This window comes from Haemaphysalis longicornis, unplaced genomic scaffold (genome assembly GCF_048455015.1).
Source record: "Haemaphysalis longicornis isolate Haplotype H1 unplaced genomic scaffold, Haemaphysalis longicornis Haplotype H1 scaffold_10, whole genome shotgun sequence".
Classification (NCBI taxonomy): domain Eukaryota; kingdom Metazoa; phylum Arthropoda; class Arachnida; order Ixodida; family Ixodidae; genus Haemaphysalis; species Haemaphysalis longicornis.
This window is the reverse complement of record NW_027526204.1, coordinates 124,227,224-124,247,312: the sequence shown is the minus strand read 5'-3', so window position 1 is coordinate 124,247,312 and position 20,089 is coordinate 124,227,224. Positions and strand designations below refer to the sequence as shown.

At 47.7% G+C, this 20,089-nt stretch overlaps 1 protein-coding gene across 1 annotated transcript in view; it reads right to left on the bottom strand.

Annotated features, from left to right (window-relative positions):
- Window positions 1–2,947: 2,947 nt before the first annotated feature.
- Window positions 2,948–20,089, bottom strand: part of LOC144159239 (putative E3 ubiquitin-protein ligase RNF144A-A) — a 33,852-nt gene continuing 16,710 nt past the window's right edge. The window contains exons 2-9 of the mRNA XM_077690607.1: window positions 16,424–16,845; window positions 12,664–12,765; window positions 12,510–12,570; window positions 11,938–12,050; window positions 11,150–11,241; window positions 10,411–10,555; window positions 8,187–8,276; window positions 2,948–6,290 (exon numbers count right to left, since the gene is read on the bottom strand). Of these exons, the coding sequence (XP_077546733.1) occupies window positions 6,153–6,290; window positions 8,187–8,276; window positions 10,411–10,555; window positions 11,150–11,241; window positions 11,938–12,050; window positions 12,510–12,570; window positions 12,664–12,765; window positions 16,424–16,804 (1,122 nt within the window). The 5' untranslated portion in view covers window positions 16,805–16,845 and the 3' untranslated portion in view covers window positions 2,948–6,152. The remainder of the gene's footprint in view (window positions 6,291–8,186; window positions 8,277–10,410; window positions 10,556–11,149; window positions 11,242–11,937; window positions 12,051–12,509; window positions 12,571–12,663; window positions 12,766–16,423; window positions 16,846–20,089) is intronic.

Here is a 20,089-nt window from a genome sequence, read left to right as displayed (position 1 = left end):
TCCCGCCTTGGACTCTATCACCCCTATGCATAAAATTAAACATACCTGGACTCACATCAAAAAAAGTTATGCCTCAGATATGCCTCCTTCAACTAACACTTGCCCATATAAGTGACCAGTACTCTCGTATGACCCACATTTTTACTGATGGATCATCTACGCCTTACTGCAGTTCTTCTGGGCTCTTCATTACATCCACCAGCCAAGCACTCTCATACCGTCTTGAGCGCCCAACATCATCTACATCTGCTGAGCTTCATGCCATCAAACAAGCACTTCGCTACATTCTCCGCCAGCAGCCAGCACAGTGGGTAATCTTTATGGATTCGAAGGCAGCACTGCAAACTCTTCGACATGCCAGCTGCTTCAGCATTCACGAACATATATCCCGCGATGTCTCTTACCTAAATCATCTAGTTTGTGTCGCCGGACACCGCGTGATACTGCAGTGGATCCCTGCCCACTGCGGCATCATAGGCAATGAAAAAGCAGATGAGGCTGCCAAGAGAGGATTGCAACTGCGGAACGTGAGGAACATTTTCTTCATGAAGCACGATGCCTCTAGGCTAGCAAAGGAGCTTGTTTTCAGGGAAAGAAGCACCTTCTGGTCTCTCCCGGAAAACCAGCACCCATTCCTGCATCATGTCGACCCAACTTTGGCACTGAGGTTACCGGAGCGACTTCCACGTCGGCTAGAGAATTTGCTCCATCGCTTACGTCTCAACGTGGCGCTAACACATACCTACCGCTATCGCCTTGGCCTAACCTCGAACCCCTATTGTGACAACTGCGGTTCACCAGAAACCGTCGAGCACATTTTACTGGAGTGTCCTACATACTATCAAGCAAGAAACAACCTCGCACAGAAGATCGAGTGCCTCAACCACAGTTCCTTGACTTTAAAAGCACTTCTGGGACCATGGCCATCTCCCTCCTCTCAGCGTAAAGTGCTAACCGCATTATTTGAATATCTCAATGACATCGGCATCGCTGAGCTGACCATTCTTGCACTGTACAACCGCCCATAGACTTTTCACGTGTTGCACTGACGGACCCCAACGCACACGCTTCCTCTTTTTTTTTCACTTCTTTTATTTTCTCCTTTCTTCTCTCTCTTCCACCTTTCTTCCTATTGCAACTTTTTTTCCCTCCTCCCGTACCCCGCAGAGTAGCATGTCGGCTTTAACATGCCGGCAGACCTCTCTGCTTTCCTCTAATAAAGAGCTCTCTCTCTCTCTCTCTCTCTCTCTCTCTCTCTCATATTTGGTAGGCTTAAAACAATTACTTCTAGGAATGGAGGTTAGTGGGCAGTCTGGAAAGGTGACTAAATTATATTGCATGGTCAAACATACTGGCTAGTTAAGGGCACAGGGTAAGGCGAAATTTTGAAAAAATGACTTTTTGTTTTCTTTGCAATTACGGAAGTTCAATTGTGCACATTTTCCATATTCACACTTGCCTTAAAATTCTTATTTCTCGCTAAAAAGCAGTTTTCCCGTAAGCAAGTAGTAAGTGCCCACATCCTCTTAAGAATGTTCTCGGGGTTTATTGTCATTTTTTTTTAATCAAAAAACTTCTAGTTCAAGATCAAAACGCTTTTCTGGAACCAGCTGTATTAAGAAATTGCTTAGCAACCATTGCATAGCTGATTTTCCAGCGAGGGCAATCCAAAGACCCTGTTGCACGTTCTTTCCACATTTGTCCTTCGAAGCCGTGCACGAAAAAACATCTTTTTTGGGCTTCACATTCTCATGATTGCAACATTGGATGCTTTTCTTTCATTACATGAGATAGCAACGCATGAGCCAGCATTTTGAATGTTTTATTACATAGGTACCATTATTTCCTATATCTTCGATGACAACGAGCTGATTTTTTTTCCCCTGTCATCTACACAACTTGTCACACCTGCTGTACTAGAATTGAAAATATGCACGCAACAGTTTTTTTGTTACACAACTTTTAGTACTAAAATAATGCCAAAATTTAGGTAATAACAGACAAAAAAATATAAAAAACTGAATTCTTTAATGATGTTTATAATTCTAGCACAGTTAAAAGGGCACAAAATTTGAAAGAAAATGATATACGTTATGTAGATACCTTTATTAGATGCCGAGAAAAATGTACCTCAAAATGGCCAAAACTGCATGGGAAGTATAGGGCCTACCCTGTGCCCTTAACCTATCCACATGTTGGAGTACAAGGGTAGTTGATTTACCCTACTGAAACAATGTTTGAAAGCCTGCTAGTAAAATGGTAATTTAGGAAAAGTAAGTCAAACATACAATTCTCAATTTCTGCTCCCAGTCACTTAAAATGGTCGTGTTATGGAGGACATAAATACACTGCACAATTCGCTGTCATCCATTTTTAACCGCTTACACTGTCCAAAAGCAGGAACCAACCTTTGCTACCTTGCGCTGAAGGTTTTGGTAGCTTTCACCAGTAATTCTAAACTTTCAGGTTCTTCGAGACTGCCCATTTATGGCTACTTTGCCTGTGTCACATCAATCCACCAATTTGTCGGTTTTCTGTTGAAATTTGACTGAGCTGCCCAGTCTTGTTAATCAAGGAAAGTTGTACGTTGTCTTTATGGTCCCTTTAAATTAACTCCATTCACCATGACGTGTGTAGTTCGATATAGCACTGCATTATACATGCATTTCTCAGACTAAAACTTGTCGCAGATTTGCTCAAAGTTGAATTACCAATGCATGTTCTCAAGCGTTCTACTTGGCAGTTTTATACGAACAGCAATATATTGTTAGAAGCAGATTGCAGCCCTAATCTCTGATGGGTCTAATTCTACTCTTGTACCCATTTAAATAGTGGTACGGCATGCTAAGAAAGGCTGATGTTGCAGGGAATAACCATTCTCCGAGGTCAATGCTCGGCACTGGCCAACCCAAATGGCATGAAGGAATGACACGGGGGAAGACCAATAGGTGTGTCACAAGGCCCAGTTTTTATTCTCACATGCACAGAGCGGAAACAAGGCCCCACTATGTTGAGACTAGCTTGCGAGACTAGGTAGCACTCCCCACATGGTTTGCCTTCACTGTGGCAGCCAACAAGCAAATGAAAACAGGAACAAGCCAACACAAGACGGCTTGATACCTGCCCAGACACTCTCGACGCTGCACTTCAACACCAGTGATGTAGGTCTCGGGAGTCTTACTTGATAGCTATTGCAGCAAGAGGCAACTTTACTGCGACAAGGTTGTACATCTGCTCGGCGATAAAATGCTTTGCCTGCCGTCTATAACAATTTCACTCCCTGATCAATGATCAGACAATTAATAGCACACAGTGATGTTACTTCATTTCGTCTGATCATAAAAAAGCATGACAATGACATGCAGGATTGCACATATTGTCAAGTGCACTGACAAATTTTGGGACTCTGTTTCCTCAGAGTTGCTGGGCAAACAAAACTCGCGTGCAGGAAAAAAAGCTTAGTGCTGCGGTTGAAATATTTTGATATGACTCCTGCATACTTTGATTTTTTTTAGAACAAGCTACGTATGTACAGCTCACAACACAGTGCATTGCATAGGCATCAGGAAAACAAGCAGCAGTGCTTTACACGCTCAATGACATCCCCAGGATTTTCCTCCTCCTGAGCACTCCCATTATCTCCCTTCAGGGGGGAGCCAATCTTGTTTCCCTCAAAATTGAGAATAAGAAAAACACCGGCAAGTTTAACAATCTCCAGGCTTTTCTGAAATGGAAAGGCCAGTTGAACAGTGGCGGGGAAAGTACACTCCCTTGAGGGCACCCAAATATGCAATCAATTAAGTGAAAGTCAAACAATCTTGAGGCTTTTCAAAACAAATTCTGATTAAAAAGCAGAGGGGAAAGTACACCCCCCTGAGGGCTCCCACAAATGCAGTGAACCTAATCCGCTCTTAAAGCTATCACAGAGGATAATAAGTGTACTTTGCATGCACATTTTCGTCAGTGACAGTTGCCGTGTCCAGCAAACATTGCACTCCCCAGGGGAGCTTTGCTCTATTTACAAGGTCACAAGAATACATGTCTATTTACAAGTGCACCGGCAATCTCTTTCTTCAGAGAGAGAAAGGCATGTTCAGCCAAGACAAAAAAAATAGAACCGGGCAGGAAAACAGTCCTGGACACCATACCGTAGTGCCATAGAAGCCACAAAGTCACACGTGTAAAACAGTTCAGGTTTGCGGCCAGTGCACAGTGATGAAGAAAATACAGCGCACAAAATAAAAGTACTCCACATAAAGACGCCGGTTGGACAGTTTCAAGCTAGCATTCTAGCAAGTGCAGCCACTGACGCAACGCAACGCTATGTACATTGTTCCCTAGCTGTTTCGATCGCTTACTCTCTGCAGGACAACATAGCACCACACAGGAGGGACGCCCTTTGGCTTTCTCTAAAGGTCTCTATCCTGCAACTGTACGTGCTACGGAACCTTGAGCTGTGAGGTAGTCGTACTACTCTACTAGCAGAGATATACGTCGCCTCTTTTTTTGCCTAATGACAAGGGTACGTTTACAGCATCGTAGCACTTGCCTCTGCGGGTTGCTAGCAGAGGACAGCTCTACCGTGGATGCTGACAAATACAATGGAAACAATTGCAATCTAACGAGCCATAGCATACTTGAGTTGCATAACACTGAAACAACAAGGACGGCATCGAGTGGAATTCTGAAGAAAGCGGCCGGTAGCAACTTTTCGGCGAAAAGTGTACTGCCCCATTTTGTTCGGCATACTGACAGCGAGAGGCCAGGAAAGCATTAAGCACAGCTGTCGTTCACTACGTCAGCATGGGTGGCGCACATTTTAATGATCCGTGCGCTGCACGAGTGCGGGGTTAATGGGAGCATACCTAGCCTGTGATCAGAGTATACGTAACGCGGATTTCGTATCCGCAGCCCAAAAATCAACTACAGAAGGTGGGGATTCACAGCAGCCGAGTTATAGCCATTCTAAGTCATGGACCAAAACTGCAGCACTCACAATTTATAAAAAATTTGTGCATAATAAAAATGTGGCGACGACGGATTCAGTGTTATCTCCAAATCCAGGAAGGTGACTTTCCCGAGCTCTGGCTTCACTGTGATCACGTGGATTATAAAATACAACTTTGTAGTGCATGTTTGAGCAGATCAAACATGGTTGTGCAACAAGCAGGCTACGTGTGCTAAACAAATGAGTTCTTTCTAAACCTCTGACACAACTGTTTTCTAAAATGTGATGCTTTGAAGTACAAAGCCGTGTCAAAGTAGAGCGTTTGACCGCTTCGAAGCCGCTCCCAAACGATTTACTTTCAGCTTCAGTTGAGCGAGATGCTTTTCTTGCCCACACAGCTGTGCGGAAGGTAATTTGAGCAAGTTCAACACCGTAACAAACTTTAATCCCAGCAACAAAGTCCTGCACATTCCAAAGTTGTCTAACACAAGTTTCGATTACACAGCCATCATTTTAGGCGCAGCGAAAGCAGACAAGGCATTTGAAATTTCACCGGGCTATTTTGTGGACTGCTTAGCTCAGCCTTCATATACAAAGAAACGTGAACAGAGCAGCAGCTATACTAGACTTTGAACTACCAAAGCTCCACAACTCATCGGTTCGAGAGTAGAAGGCGTCACAATGCCCATGCACCAACAGTCGACGCATATCAACTCACTGGTCCAACGCCTTCTGTGTAACATTCGTAGTGCACGATTCTTCCCAAAGCACGGAAACATGCTGGCTCAGCTTTCGAAAAGTACCCGGAGCGAAAAGCATTCAACGTACTTCGCTCTACAAATGGATACGTGCGGTAGCGGAGAACTGCATGAAAGCCAGCCAGTGATCCACTGCGTATACACCACCATGAAGTGTCTGTAATACTGTTTGCTTGGTGATTTAGCACTCTGTCATTCACTGCGGTCTTGAGTAGACTTGAAACACAAAGCGCGTCGTGATGTGCTGGACGCCGCTTTTCCTTCCAGCCTTCTGGATTCCGCCAGAAAGGTGCCCGCAGAGCATTGCTCTCCGCTGTTCTGCCGTGCAGCGGCAAATGCCTTCGGCCGCACGAAGACGCCTTCCTTCCGGCTTTAAAGCCCGGTGGTGGGAATCCGGGTCAGAGTCTGGCTCGAGGTCCGGCTTCAAATCCGGCTTCAAATCCGGCTCAGAGGGTGGCGGGCTCGGGGTCGAGGCAGCGTTGGCAGCCGCTGCATCGGCAGCACAGCAGGCACGGTGCTGCTAACAGCAGAAGCGGTGAGGCCAGCAGAAGCAGGAATCCGAACCCAGCAAAGATGCCAACAACCTGTAATGACAAACAGTGGAGAAATGGCAGGGTTAGAGTGAATGGCTAGCTTGTGTTTACCGTGGCAAGGTTGAGATTTCATTTCAGGGGGTGTGGGTTTGATGTGTACTTTCAAAAATGCCCTCATGTGTATTTGCGTTCGCATCGTACTGCGTAATGTGGGATATTCACTTCTCCAGTGTAACGAGAATTGAAGAAATCAGCGTTTTTAGGAAAGGTACAAGAGAAAGACTACTGAACTTCTGCCCGGTTCCCCTTTACTATGAGGAACAATGGTCTTGCAACACTGAAGAGCCACAATAATATACCCTCCACAGCACTGCACAGCCAGGAGGCAAGCTAGTAGCAAATATATTTTGTTAAAAGCATTAAAACTAGCAAAGTTCCAAGCCTTACTTGTACTATTTGCAGTGCACAGACAATATGCATTATGCAAGACTTTGGGAAATTTGGAGCTGCACACGTGGCAAAAAAATAATTTAAATATTAAATATTGACACACGAGTGAAAACGCCAGTGTGTGAGATTTCGGCACACATTAAAGATTCCCAGGTGGTCGAAATTAATCCAGAGCCCTCCACTACGGTGCGCCTCATCGCCTTCGTTGCATCGGCATGTTAAACCCCATAATCATCACCAAAAAGGAAGAATTCCACTGGTCTAAAACATGGAATATACTAGGATCCACTATACCCCGGACCAGCACTGCATGCAATGACATTCCAGCGTTGGATATCAAAACTAAAATTTCGAGGGGCCATGCAGACAAAACAACAAAAGTTGGTTCATCCAAAAGATTGCCTCGTTAGAATCATACTGACACCACTTTTAACGCACACTTCACTCAAATAAGCTATACAATTAGGAAAAAAGGGAATGGCCATGCGACCCACTAGCTCAATTCCCGCAACTAAACCTATGATGTCATAAGCCCTGCTGTGGGATTGGCTGAGACTGGCAAAAGCAAACGCAAATTAGGCACGGCTTATAAGCTTGCGAACGAGCTATCTGCACTTAAATGTATTGTATATTCATCTTACAGCAGTAAGAATGGTGGGGTAAACAATGAATGTTACGAAAAAATACACGTAAATATAAAAGTACCGATGCACACTGCTGTTGGTACTGGGCGCATTACGCTTGTCTTAGCTGTGCAGCAGTCCGCCGGAGTTGTCTTAGACAACACTGGCCGATTGGCATACGTGACGTCTTACGCGAGCCTGTTTGTCAAGCATACCCCATGTTTCACGAAACGATTACTGTCTATGTAACAAAAACAAGCCAGGTACAAATACGGTCAAAAACAAAGCAACGGTGGACAACGGTCTGCGGCTGACTATGGTGGCGCCATCTGGGAGGACTGATGGTAAGCAAGGCTGCAGAGATTGATTGATTGATTGATTGTAGGGTTTAACGCGCCGATGCAACACAGGCGATGAGGCGCGCCGTAGTGGAGGGCTGCGGATTAATTTTGACCACCTGGGGATCTTTAACGTGCACCGAAATCTCGTACACACGGGCGTTTTTGCTTTTCGCCTCCATCAGAAAAGCCTCCGCCGTGGCTGGGAATCGAAGAGGCTGCAGAGCCTAATGACGCACTGGAAGTTCATTTGAATACCCGCCCGCATGACTCCATGGCAGACGTCACGAAAACATTGGATTTGGTGGGAGATTCAAAATTTTAACCTACATTGAACAATTTCTCAGCGAATACGGCATCGTTTGCTGCCGGACAAGCGCTGGGGGCACTAGAAAAAACGAAATCTTTCGAATAAAACAAACTTGTATTTTGTCTGCATGGCCCCTTTAAGTGCATTTTGTTTTGCCAAGTCATGCTAAGCAAAGAATTGCAAAGGGCACAGGAAGGAACTACGCGTGCCTAATACGAGTACTTGCCTGTGTCCTGTGCCAGACGACCGATGCCCGCGAGTGGCCCAGCTTGTTCTTGCAGGGCCCCTTGTCGTAATGCCGCAGGAGGAAGTCATCCTGGGGAAGGAAGAGGCAGATGCCAAGCTCAGTCAGCCATCAACCACTTAACTCAGCCCCCTTCTCACTTGTCACCCATTGCACCATTTGTAATGTTATGATGTTGGCAATGCTTTCCTAAAGGCCCTCTTCAACTATGCCTCAATTTTGCTCTTAAAAATGCCATTTTTGGATTGTCTGAGCAAGAAGACTGAAGGTTGTAAACGATGACGCCTGAAATCTGCATCAATGTGTTGCAAGCGATGTTTAAATGATTTTTTTTTTTTAGATTTTAAAACCAAAATTGGGAAATGGGCACAAATTTTGGCCACGCCAATTCATGTTTGGCGGTGCACTACACTGGCAGGCGTGTGGAGATAGGTACAAGCCCAGCACCTCCGATGCGAAGCACAATGTTAATGAAATGTGTTGATATGCCGCGCCCCACCTCTAAACCGACCTGAAAGATACCAAACCATCCTCATTCAGGGAAAAAAAAAAATCGTAAAATAAATAAAATAATAAAGCAATACTAAAAAATGGTAACACTAAAAAAATTACGAGTAACAAGAAAAAAAAATTCAGCTTCGCTGGGGCTCAAACCTGGAGCATTTGTTCTCAAACTCACGGTTCTATCCCTAGAGTATTGAGGCAGAACAGCGGAGCTTTTTTTAGCAGTTGCGTAAAAGAGCAGGAGGAGTGTTGCAAGAGAAGCAAAAGATGCTGCTGGGTGCGCACAGGAAACGCCGGGCTTGTATTTACGAGGGAACGGAATCTCGCAGAGGGTGCAGCACTACCCGCTATAGAGCTACTTTTCATGTCCCTGTTGCCTCAGTGGTATTTATAGCATGTTCCGAATTAATTTAGCTAAGCGGTGTTTTCAAAAGAGATCAGACAGGCGTGTCCAGTCAACATCTTTAATTTTGACAAACATTTTATATATAGCTCCTTATGCACAGGGCAAAGCACATGCGACATTATTTCTGGGAAAAAATTTCTCCCTTTCTCAAAAAAATTCCCAAAGCTGGCTTGGGTCACTGGTGCAGAAAGGTGGAAACTGTCACCGTCACGCTGTAAAACAAGTTTTTACAGCGTGACGGTTTTTTTTCTTCTAAACACCTTGCATACTTTCGAACGATTTAACGCATTTGTGTTTGGCTTGCAGAGCGAATTCTTTTAAAAAAGTATCGAAATTGGAAAAAATTTTTAAAATTGCTGAAATGTGGGGCTTTTTTTTTTTTTTTTTTTCTCGGAATCTAAGCAAGCTGGGTAGTTGAAATTTTTCAGTATTTCTTCTATCCTTGATCAATCTTCACACCAATTTTAGTTTATGTGGTCAAGAAACTTCAACATGAAAAAAGGCCTGTACTGCACCAAGGTAATGCATTTTCATATATTTAAAAAGCCAACTGAAAAAAAAAAAAAAAAAGAAGGCTATCTTTAATTTTTTAAAAACTTTCACAAATTAAAGCCAAGGTTTTTCTCTATCCCTGACATTAAAAACATGTTGCACTATTTTTGCTGTTTTGCAGCGCCAAATTTGGTCTTGTTAGCAGTATTGCGGTGACATACCCAAGTGGTTTGTAAAAAGCTTATAACCGCAATGTAGGCAAAAAATGGATGGTACAAAGAGAAAATCATTAAATAAACATTGCGGTGAGCATGCTTTGTTGAAATTGGACGCGTATAAAGTACATTTCACCTAAATCCCACGTTGAAGCTCCGGCTGTCCGACCTCCCGTGAAAACACCCTAGAGCAAAATTTTGCAGCAGTTGGCCTTCAAGCCAATGCAAAGATACAACTTTCTAAGATAAAGCGAATTTTATTTGCAGTCTGGTCACATGCAAATTTCGTCCCCCTGGTAACATTACTAAACCATGGCGTTGGGCTAGTTGGGTACACATTACCGCTTGAAAAAAACAGTGACGGAAACTTGAATGAAGTAGAAGACAACCACAGGTGCTTACGAGCAAACTAATTGTTTGTCAGCTCTTGTGGCTGTCTTCTACTTTGTCCAAGTTTCCCACGCTGTTTTTCAGGCAATATTGCTTCCTGTGTGGTACCGATCTCGGGTACCGAGGCTGAGAGTGAATGGGGAAGGGGTGAAGACAGAGAAGAAGAAACAAACTGCACTACACCACGGCGGCCACTCACATCGAGGGAGGCGAGGCAGTACCAGCAGAAGACGTGCCGGCAGCGCTTGCACATCATCTGTGCGCAGCCCTCGTCCCGCTCAATCGGGATGCGGCACCGGGGGCAGCGCTTGATCAGCCCAGACTCCTCTCCGGGCAGGTTGGCCCTGCACACACAGGCACAGCGCTCAGTCGGTGCACTGCTAACAGTTTTACATGCGTTGATTACAATGTCGGGACAAGCTAAGTTATTAAACCATACTGCTGTTCGTGGCAAGAAGTAACAGGTTTTTAGATCTTTGCAACTATCTAGGCTATGTTAATGCTGCCAGCATTACAGAAGGTTTCAGTGTAGGCAGTTGGGAAAGAATGACGTTTGATTGAAGTGTCAGAGTGGCGGCATTTTTTGCTTGCAAACATAGCGGCTACGAAAAACAATTATGATCTCGCTTGCTATTCAGGATGTAGTTGCAGGCGGGGACATCCAAAGTCTCTGACAGCAAGTCCAGTAATGCTAGTAGAATAAAAATAACATTTTTTTTTCCCTTGATAGCGCACCATTGTCAAGGATTCCATAAAACAGGTGCGGAGCACAGGGCGCCACTGTGAGGCTGTCTGCCCACTAAATACTACCAATGGTCACCAGCTGTCGAGCAAAGCATTTAGCTGAGATACCTGGCCACTGTATTGTCAATCTCCTGTTGTGCGCTATGAGTGATCATTACTTGCAAGGTTGACAAACAAACAATGACAATACTCACAGCTCATCATCAGAGAACTGTCTCCGGAACTCGTCACAGGATTGGTACGCATGCCAGCGTTCCTTGCACGACGAGCAGAAGGTCAGCTTGCACTGCAAACAAGCACGAAGGTGACGACGCTTAACCTTGGCGCTTTTTACAATTCTGAGATGATAACGCGCAGATAATCATGGGAACTGAGCACAAGGTGAAAGGGCTCAATCTAAAAAAAGTACGGCAGGCCGGGAGGAGTTGATATGACCGCTAGGTGATGCGCAAAGTTCGAAATGTGGAAAGATCATGGGAACTGAGCACAAGGTGAAAGGGCTCAATCTAAAAAAAGTACGGCAGGCCGGGAGGAGTTGATATGACCGCTAGGTGATGCGCAAAGTTCGAAATGTGGAAAGACATTCTTATTTGGAGTGTGCCACAATGCAGGGCTTGTCGATCAGGATAAAGTTTAGAATGAAGGGATAACAACTAGAATTTTGTGACATGCACACCAGCGTACATCACCATGGGCGTTGGCAGGATTCTGTCTTGAGGGGGGGCAAACCTTTTGCATTGCAAGGGGAGAGGGCAAGGGGAAGGGGCATTTGTTTTGGTGAGGCTTGGGGGGGGGGGGGGGGGCAGTGCCCCTTTTGCACCCCCTTGCCAACAACTATGATTCCCACTGACAAATGTTTGCCTGATGGCAGATGTACGTTACATATTCCAGGATAACAAAACCACGCTTCCACTCAAAGACTTTACACCTACACATCGGCATGCGACAAACACACTACACTGGCTTGGAACTGTGGTTGTACCTTGGAACAGTGGACGGGTGATGCTTGGCACTGCCGTAATGGCGGCAGGACACGGCAGATGCTCTCACAGCCCGGGCCGGGGCACCAAGTCTGGTTGGGGTCCATCTCCACATCTGCGCGAGACACGATAGAACATTTGCAGTGCCGCTCAACTTTAATCAGAATCGCAAGTGTCCTTTTAATTTATACACTCGCTCACTTGATCGCCAATGCATTTGCTCAGCTGACTATGGGCCGTATTCTGAGTCCCTCCTCCACTCCATCTGCTCCCTCCACTCGACGGAGGGGAGGATTCCGAAATGCTTATTCATGGTAAAATCGCTTTCAATGATCTTCTCCATTGGAGGCTCGAGTTAAGGAAGGATTCATAATACCAGGGCATATATGACGACATCTAAGTGGGCGATCACAAGCGGTGCATATAATGCCGGAACATTAAACAGGTTTGCAGGACTAACTGCGTGTCAGCAGTGCACCGGATTTAAATTTGGACTGACACCCGTGGTAAAGTATCATCAGTGGGGCTCATAGTAGCACAGATTTATTCCTGGTGTATAGTTAAAGTCACGTACCTCTGTTCAGCTTGCAACGCAGGTAGAGATCCAAGACATCCCTCTCGACAAGCTTTTCAATCTGAGGAAAAGAAGGGCGTCATGTCAGTACATAAATGCAAGAAAGTACCTGCGTTCGTACTGTAAATTGGAAAAAAACTAAACGGAATCGCACCTCTGAAGACTCGAAGACACCACCAGTGGGGCACTTGCCATCCGGGCACGGTATGTACGCATTGCCGTCACGAATGCTGACACTCAGGTACTGTCGTGTGCACTGAAACACGCAGAAATGGAACCGTTGTTACAGCAGTGTGGCAAACAATTAGGAGCACACAGTTATGTGCAATTATTATAATGCAGTTGATGGTTGTGGTACCTTGCGAGGAACCGTAATAGTTGTGTAAGCTACGATGACTGCAAATGGTCACACTTCGTTTAGCACTATATGCACTCTTTAAATAGTTTACAGAAGTGGAAATTTGGTGCACAAGCATGCACATCAACTGATCAACACGCGAACCATTTCGCTTCACTTTTATTACTCAAAAGAATACAAGTTTCGCATTCTTCTACCAGTAAAAGCCACATTCATCGGCCATGATGCTAAATAGTTCTTCCATTTTCTGGTAATTAAATAACCAGAAAATACAAAAAAAAGACAAAGCGCAGCCGGCGTAATGCGCATGCGCTGCAGTACGTGCTTTACATTCGCGCAGAATCGTTTCGATCCACCGACTAGCCGAACGTTCGCCGAGAAAAAAGTTGCCGCCATCAAAACTGAAAAAAAGTACCTTCATTCTAAAACATTGCGAGAAGACTTGGGGCGGTATTCTCGAGTTTTGTACCTTTTGCGCCCCTTTCAAAATTGTCCCTTTTGGCGAGCCCTGATTGGTTAAAAGCAAACAACCGGAAGTGACGTAACGCAACGCAACAAACCTACTGCCAACCATCGATGCTGTCAATGCCCACTGCTTAACCGAAAGTACGTCACGATGAAAGGGACTTAAAAGGGACGTTTTTAAAAGGGACAGTTATGAGAATACCGCCCCTGTACGTTAATACTCTGATTGCAACCGATCGTCTGTATGGAAGTCCGGCTGTTCTTTGCCAACACAAATATATCTGGCCGTTTGAACGCGCCGGTAAGTACGCCGTCAAGGCAAATTTGCACAGCCGCCGCCGCCGCCGGCTTGGCCGGGCGTTTCCAGGAATCCCCGATAAGATCGCGGACCTTGCCCCCATTATCTCACCGATGACTGATAGCCGCCATTCCGACGCAAACGCGGGCGCGCTAAGAAAAGGCGCACTTTCACGCGACGCTCCCTGCGTTGTATTTTTCGCCCCATCGAGCCAACGAAGCGCTGCGTGGGAAGCTCCCGCGGGTTTCCCTCCCCGAGACAACCCGTTGACGACCGCAAAAACACGCTCGCCTAATTTTCAGGGGAGATCTTCGCCGGATGATCAGGGGTTATTAATAAAAGACTATGTGGGCCAAACTGGTACTCGGCAAAGCAAGAAGCAAAATAGAAGTACGTTGTGCGTAATCTCACAAATTATTCTCCGTCATCTCGAGGCAGAATTGTTTACGTTATCTCGAGATAAAACCTCCTGTTTCCTCGTCGGTAGGGGGGGGGGAGATGGGAAAAGGGGGGGGGGGGCCCGTTTCCCATCTCCCCCCCCTACCGACGAGGAAACAGGAGGTTTTATCTCGAGATAACGTAAACAATTCTGCCTCGAGATGATGGGAATGGGAAAAGGGGGGATGGGAAAAGGGGATGATGGGAGATGGGAAAAGGGGGGGGGGGCTTTTCCCATCTCCCCCCCCCTACCGACGAGGAAACAGGAGGTTTTATCTCGAGATAACGTAAACAATTCTGCCTCGAGATGACGGAGAATAATTTGTGAGATTACGCACAACGTACTTCTATTGTCGCGATCGAACAACTTTCTATTAATATATATCTAGTACCACGAAGTCACACATATCTCGTCCATAGAGTTTCATACAACTCTATGATCTCGTCATCATCTCAATGCTTCTTTTGCTCGCGCTCACCTTTCACGCGCAAACACCCGTAGCCCTAATCCACTCCGAGCCTTCTAGGCGTTACGCGATGAGTACGCAGTTCGTGCGGCTCGCAACAGCGTACGAACGAAAAAAAAAAAAAAAAGCCACTGACTGTTGGCGGTTTCTTACAATATACTTACTAAGAAACTATGACCCAGACGACCTAGCTATCTTAGTTTTTCTGGAACGCGGCAGTCTGAAGTGTGCTGACTGGACGCCACCGCAAAGCTGGTTTAAAGAGATGACGTTGCGCTCCGAGAATCGGATTTAAAATGCGCTAAGTATATACGACCCGTACTGTGCACATAACAGACGATACAAAAAAAGGTGCAATGTATCGAACGTCATCTTGCGCTCGCCGCGTTCCGACTAGGCTTCTTTTTCCGTATCGGGAGGACGAATGTCTCAAAGGGATTTCCCCTTCGGCTTTTGTAAGTGGAAACAAGCAGCGATAGCGGGGGGGGGGGAAAAAGAAAGAAAAGAAAAAGGCGCGCGCACGCCTTTTCTGGCGCGATCATATAACGAGGCTTTCCCAACTACGAATTGCGCGGAGAGAATAAAGAACGACCTTTGGCAGCGATCTTTCTACGCTTGGGGAAGTTTCAAAGCCTTTCCCCGCTCATTGATTATTTTTGTACGCGCAATTACACGTTTGATGCGCGGTATTTCGAAAGAATTCCCGGGTAATTCCCCGCGCAATATTTAAACCGGCAGCTGCGTTCCCCGACAGGGCAGGAGAATGAACAGTAATAAAGCACAACAAGCCAGGGGTTTTTTTTTTCTTCGTAATGTCACATGTCTTGAAGAGCTCAACCGACGCCCATCATTAACGTTTAGGCAGACATACGGTACAAACATTGCCGTACACGAAGTCAAAGACAGGCGGAGTCTTTTTTTACAAATGGCCGTGGCACCGGCTGCTTTCTACGAAGTGGGCGAAGGCAATTTCGTCGCGCTATTCCATCTGAGTTACCGAATGAGCATATTCCTGAATGTAACCCGCTTAGGCTAACCTACTGCATACGGGGGACTGAAAGACGTACCCCGCTCAATGCGCTATACGAGTTCCCTCATTACCTTTCAGGAGTAAAAGGAGTACTCATACGGTCAAACACTCTACACTCAATTGACCTTCGAAGTTAAGCAGGTTGCCGCAATTCCATGGACGAAACCAGAAGATATTCATGAAGAACTAAGTAGTACCTCGCCGGTACAAGCTACCGGTTATTGAGTTTTCCAGCAGCCAGGTGGTTGTGAAGGCTCGGGTTTACTAACTTCTTTAGTTAAGAATATGGTAGGATAATTCGTCTTCCCGGATAATGCGTCTCCGCAGTCCCCGGAAAAACATATCACCGAGGTTCTTTTTTCACCTTTCGCTTGTCGCGAAGCGCTGGATTGTTTGAGTAAGCTCTTAGCACAAACTTATCCATGCGCGTCGCGCCTGTGCACGACGCTAGATACCACAACACGAGATACCACAACTCAGAGAGCCAGTTACAGCCACGTCACAATGAATCCACCAAATTTCGCCTCACACATACGGTCAGAAGCTGTTTACGTATACTCCACCGCCTAGTCACGTCCTTATTAAATACGTAGGATTATCGGCCTTATTCACCAACAGCGCGTATTGGTTCACTATAGCTCATCACAGCTTTTTTTCCTCCCCTTTTTTATCCAGCTTTTTTCATGCCGTTCTTCGTCTAATGTTTGCTTTCTAAATCCCAACCCTGTGTCTTACCCAACTCAAAACTGCGCCCCAGATTTTCCCACCAGATGGTTCGTTTACCCGAGATGCTCGCGAGCTCCTATCCGAGCCAGTGACAGACTACGTCCCTCGAAAAGGAAAAGACACTTAACGCACCTGCAGGCAGAAGTAGCATCCGCAGCGGGACATCCTGTACAGCGCCGACGACGGCACCACGGCCAGGCAGAGGCGGCACAGCGCGAGCAGCGGCCTCTGGGGCTCTCCCCCTGCCCCGACCCGCGAATCCGCCAGCTTCTGCTGCTGCAGGTGGTCGGCCATCGCGGGGCCCCCGAGCACGTCGCACACGCTCAGCGACCGCTGGGTCCGGCGGGAGGACAGCGGCTTGCAGCAGGCGCCCGAGTACGTGTGCGACTTGGGCAGCGCGGCCAGCGGCACCGAGGCCGCGGCGGAGGACGTGGCCGGGGGCTTCCGGTCTCGAGACCTCGACACCAGCCAGCGGAGCAGCGAGCGCCGCTTCTCCCGGGGCTGCTGCGCCATCGTCGTCGGCCGGTACGGGGGCTTGTCGGCACTGGGCCTACCTGCAGGAGAGACGAGAAGACGCGCTCAGGCTAATCCGTCCTTCGAAAGCATCGCCGAGAACGCAGAACGCGTTATGAACACTGTCCTGGCGTACGCAGTCATACACACAGTCCTCGAGGACAATGTATCGCAGCGCTAGTCCCCACTCCGATAGAAGACGGCATCGTGGTGCGTTACTCTCTTTGCATGCTCACTCACGTCATGAGGGCCTGTCCTCTTAATTAACCCCGTACCCCCATCTCCAGCATCGAGCAGTGGGAGGACGAGCCGGGATGCTCGCAACCAGGGGATCAACACTTCCGGTTGGCCGAGCCGCACCGTCACCACTAGCCTGCGGCCATCGGCCACCACGCGTTACTAAGCCACCTTACTTTGAAAATAACGGATCTCTCTCTCTCTCTCTCTCTCTCTCTCTCTCTCTCTCTCTCTCTCTCTCTCTCTCTCTCTGAGCAACGACACCGTGACTGCTTCCCCCCTTCCCAAGAGAAACAACGGCTTAATTGTCATTCTACTCCAGTAGACCTACTTCACAGCGCTAACTATTAGAGGACGAAGCGACTTGCCCTCTCGTGATGTCATCCCGCTTATTTAGAGCGGCTTGCGGTGCTTACATTGCACCAAGGAATTTAAAAGAAAAAGCGTTGAAGATAGCACAACAACGCACAGTCGCAGACGGATACCTGAAATCTTTTCACAAGAGCCAAAACGCTTCGAGCTATAAATGGCCACGCGTTCACACTCTTGTTATCTGCTTACCCGCGAAGGAAAGAACACACACGCATATTTGTTATTTGAAGAGATGTGGGGGCGAACGGAACGGGCTAACGTAACGGTCGAACTCAAGTACAGCACGAAAAGCGCGGTGTGGGCATGGGTCCTCTGCCACCGCCTGGAAGTACGAAAAGAACCATAGACCGCCATTAAAGGCCCCCTGTCTGCATCCTTCAAAGTTGTTTCTCTCTCTTTCTCTTCATTCAAGATAAAGAAAGAGTGAAGAGGAGGTCAGCGTGCAACCTCGCGACCGCCATGCCTCCAATAACCATCCGTCAAGAACACGGGGGACAAACTCTTCGCCGGTTTAGCGTTACCGGATTAGGCTGGGTTAGTCAGCGAGCACTCCGACGCATACACATGAGGTTGGAGGAGGTACACGTTGCGGGTCCGTTGCGTGCGAGCCCCAATAAATGAACAATAGTATTTCGTTTCTGTAGTCGCGACGTAACAACACCTCGAGCTATGAAACATGCCATGGTAGACGGAACATACGGGTCACCTCATCCACACCTCGGCTCCTCTTCCGTCACCCGCGACACCCGGTACTTTCTACTGAAAGAGTCGCGAAGGATACGCCACTGGATCCCTTCGGGAATAATCATCGTCGTCATCATCAGCAGCCTAGTTGAGTCCGAAGGCCTCCCCCAAATATGCCCAGCCACGCAGACATGTACTAACGAAATAGCGCGATTTCTTTCCTTGCAAGTGTAATTGTGGCGTGGCTTTATTACAGTAACGAGCCACTATTTTATCTCCATTGTCCAAATTGTTTGATTTTGCGTGTTCTGGTTCATATTTTCGTGTTCTCGTTTAATTTGTCCATGACTGTACCTATATCGTGTGCTAGCCGAATCAACCCTTTGCCCCCGACTTTCCGTATACCTCATCCCTCCACTGGGGATTACTTGGCCGACCCCCCTGTTGCGCGCGGTCTCTTGGCAGCCACTTTGTTGATCGGACGGCCCACCTGTAGGCCCTCCGCGCATGACGTGTCCCGCCCATTCTCTTCGCTCAATTTCTGGGATATACAAGGATGCAATTGAGACCCGGGAGCAACGCGCGTGCGGCGGTGCGAGCCTGCAGCGTGATATGCGCGTTCCTAAAGGAACAACTCGAGCGCGCAGTTATCTGCGAGCGATCCGAGCCTGTCTCAATACAAACGAGGGCAAGGTGGCGGTATTTCCTTGACCGTCATATGAGTCAGCTGGGGGTAGGAGCGATGCAACTGGGTCAGCTAAGATGTGATCACGTTGCGTTTGGCCCCGGGAACCCGTTAACCCCGCATGCACCGCCGCACCCTTCCGCTACAGTCGCCTCCGCAAAGGGGGCGAACGCTGTGCAAACGGATGAACATCTCGGCGACGCTATCATCCTTGGAGCAGGCTTTACTTCGCTAGTGTGCGCCGTCACGCCATACCGGACAGAAAGAAAAAAAGTCTTTCTAGAAACTAGGGAATATTGGCGCTCACCCCGTTCGGTGATATATACTATCTGCCACAGTACAACGCCTAAGTTGAACTCCGGCCGGTGCGAAGAACGAAAACACTTTGTTATAAGCAATACTTTGTTATAAGCGGAAATAATTTCCCCTCAATAGTGCAGGAGGAACCGTAAAAGACATCGAATAACGCGAAATTCCGAGCTACAGTAATGAGGGCTTACTGCAGTTTTATAAGGGATGAAAAGGCTGTAGTCGCGCAGCCTCTGTAGGGTCAACTGGTCAGCTGAATATGGTGCACCACAGAGCGCCACCCTGCGGTGACCCTGATTTCGCGTTGTCCAACCGCGAAAAATGCGCGGCAGCGTCGACCCATCGGGTGCGCGTGACCGCATCAACGGAAGAGCGGCGCGGCCAAACCCCGCAATGCTCACCGACTAAAGACAGCGCGCGCGACCCCGATCGCGCAAAAAGAAGAAGACACAGTCCGCGTCGAAGCCGTCACGGAATGTGGAGCACGGAGCCGCTACCGATGCCGCTGGCAGCGCGAGAAGTGGGCGTTCGCTTAAAGAGCGGGTGCGCTGAACCGTGCTGCACGCACGGGCGGCGACCGCATCGATCGCCGTTGCGACCAGTCTCCCTCTCTCTTCCCTTTACCCCTCTTCCACGAAGCGACCGCGTGGTCAGAGTCAGGACGTCATCGATCCGCGGTTGCCGCCGGGACTATGCCGCTGCCCTTGCACTGTATATGTAGTGCACCGCTGACGAGCGCGGCATTAAAAGAGGGCGGGCCAGCAGCAGCTGCCGCGGCCGAAGCTTGCACCGCGGCTGATGGGCGACAATTAACGTATGGCGTGCCGTCCCGGCACGCATATCGGACCGGTAATCGAAAACTGCGCGGCGCTTTCGCCGGCAGGCGCACCATACGGAACTGAGGTCGGAAGCTTCGAGCTGCTATTCTGAAATTCAACATTAAGCTCAAGGTCGCCGAGATGACGCGGTTCGAATGAACAAAAAGAGCGACTTAAATA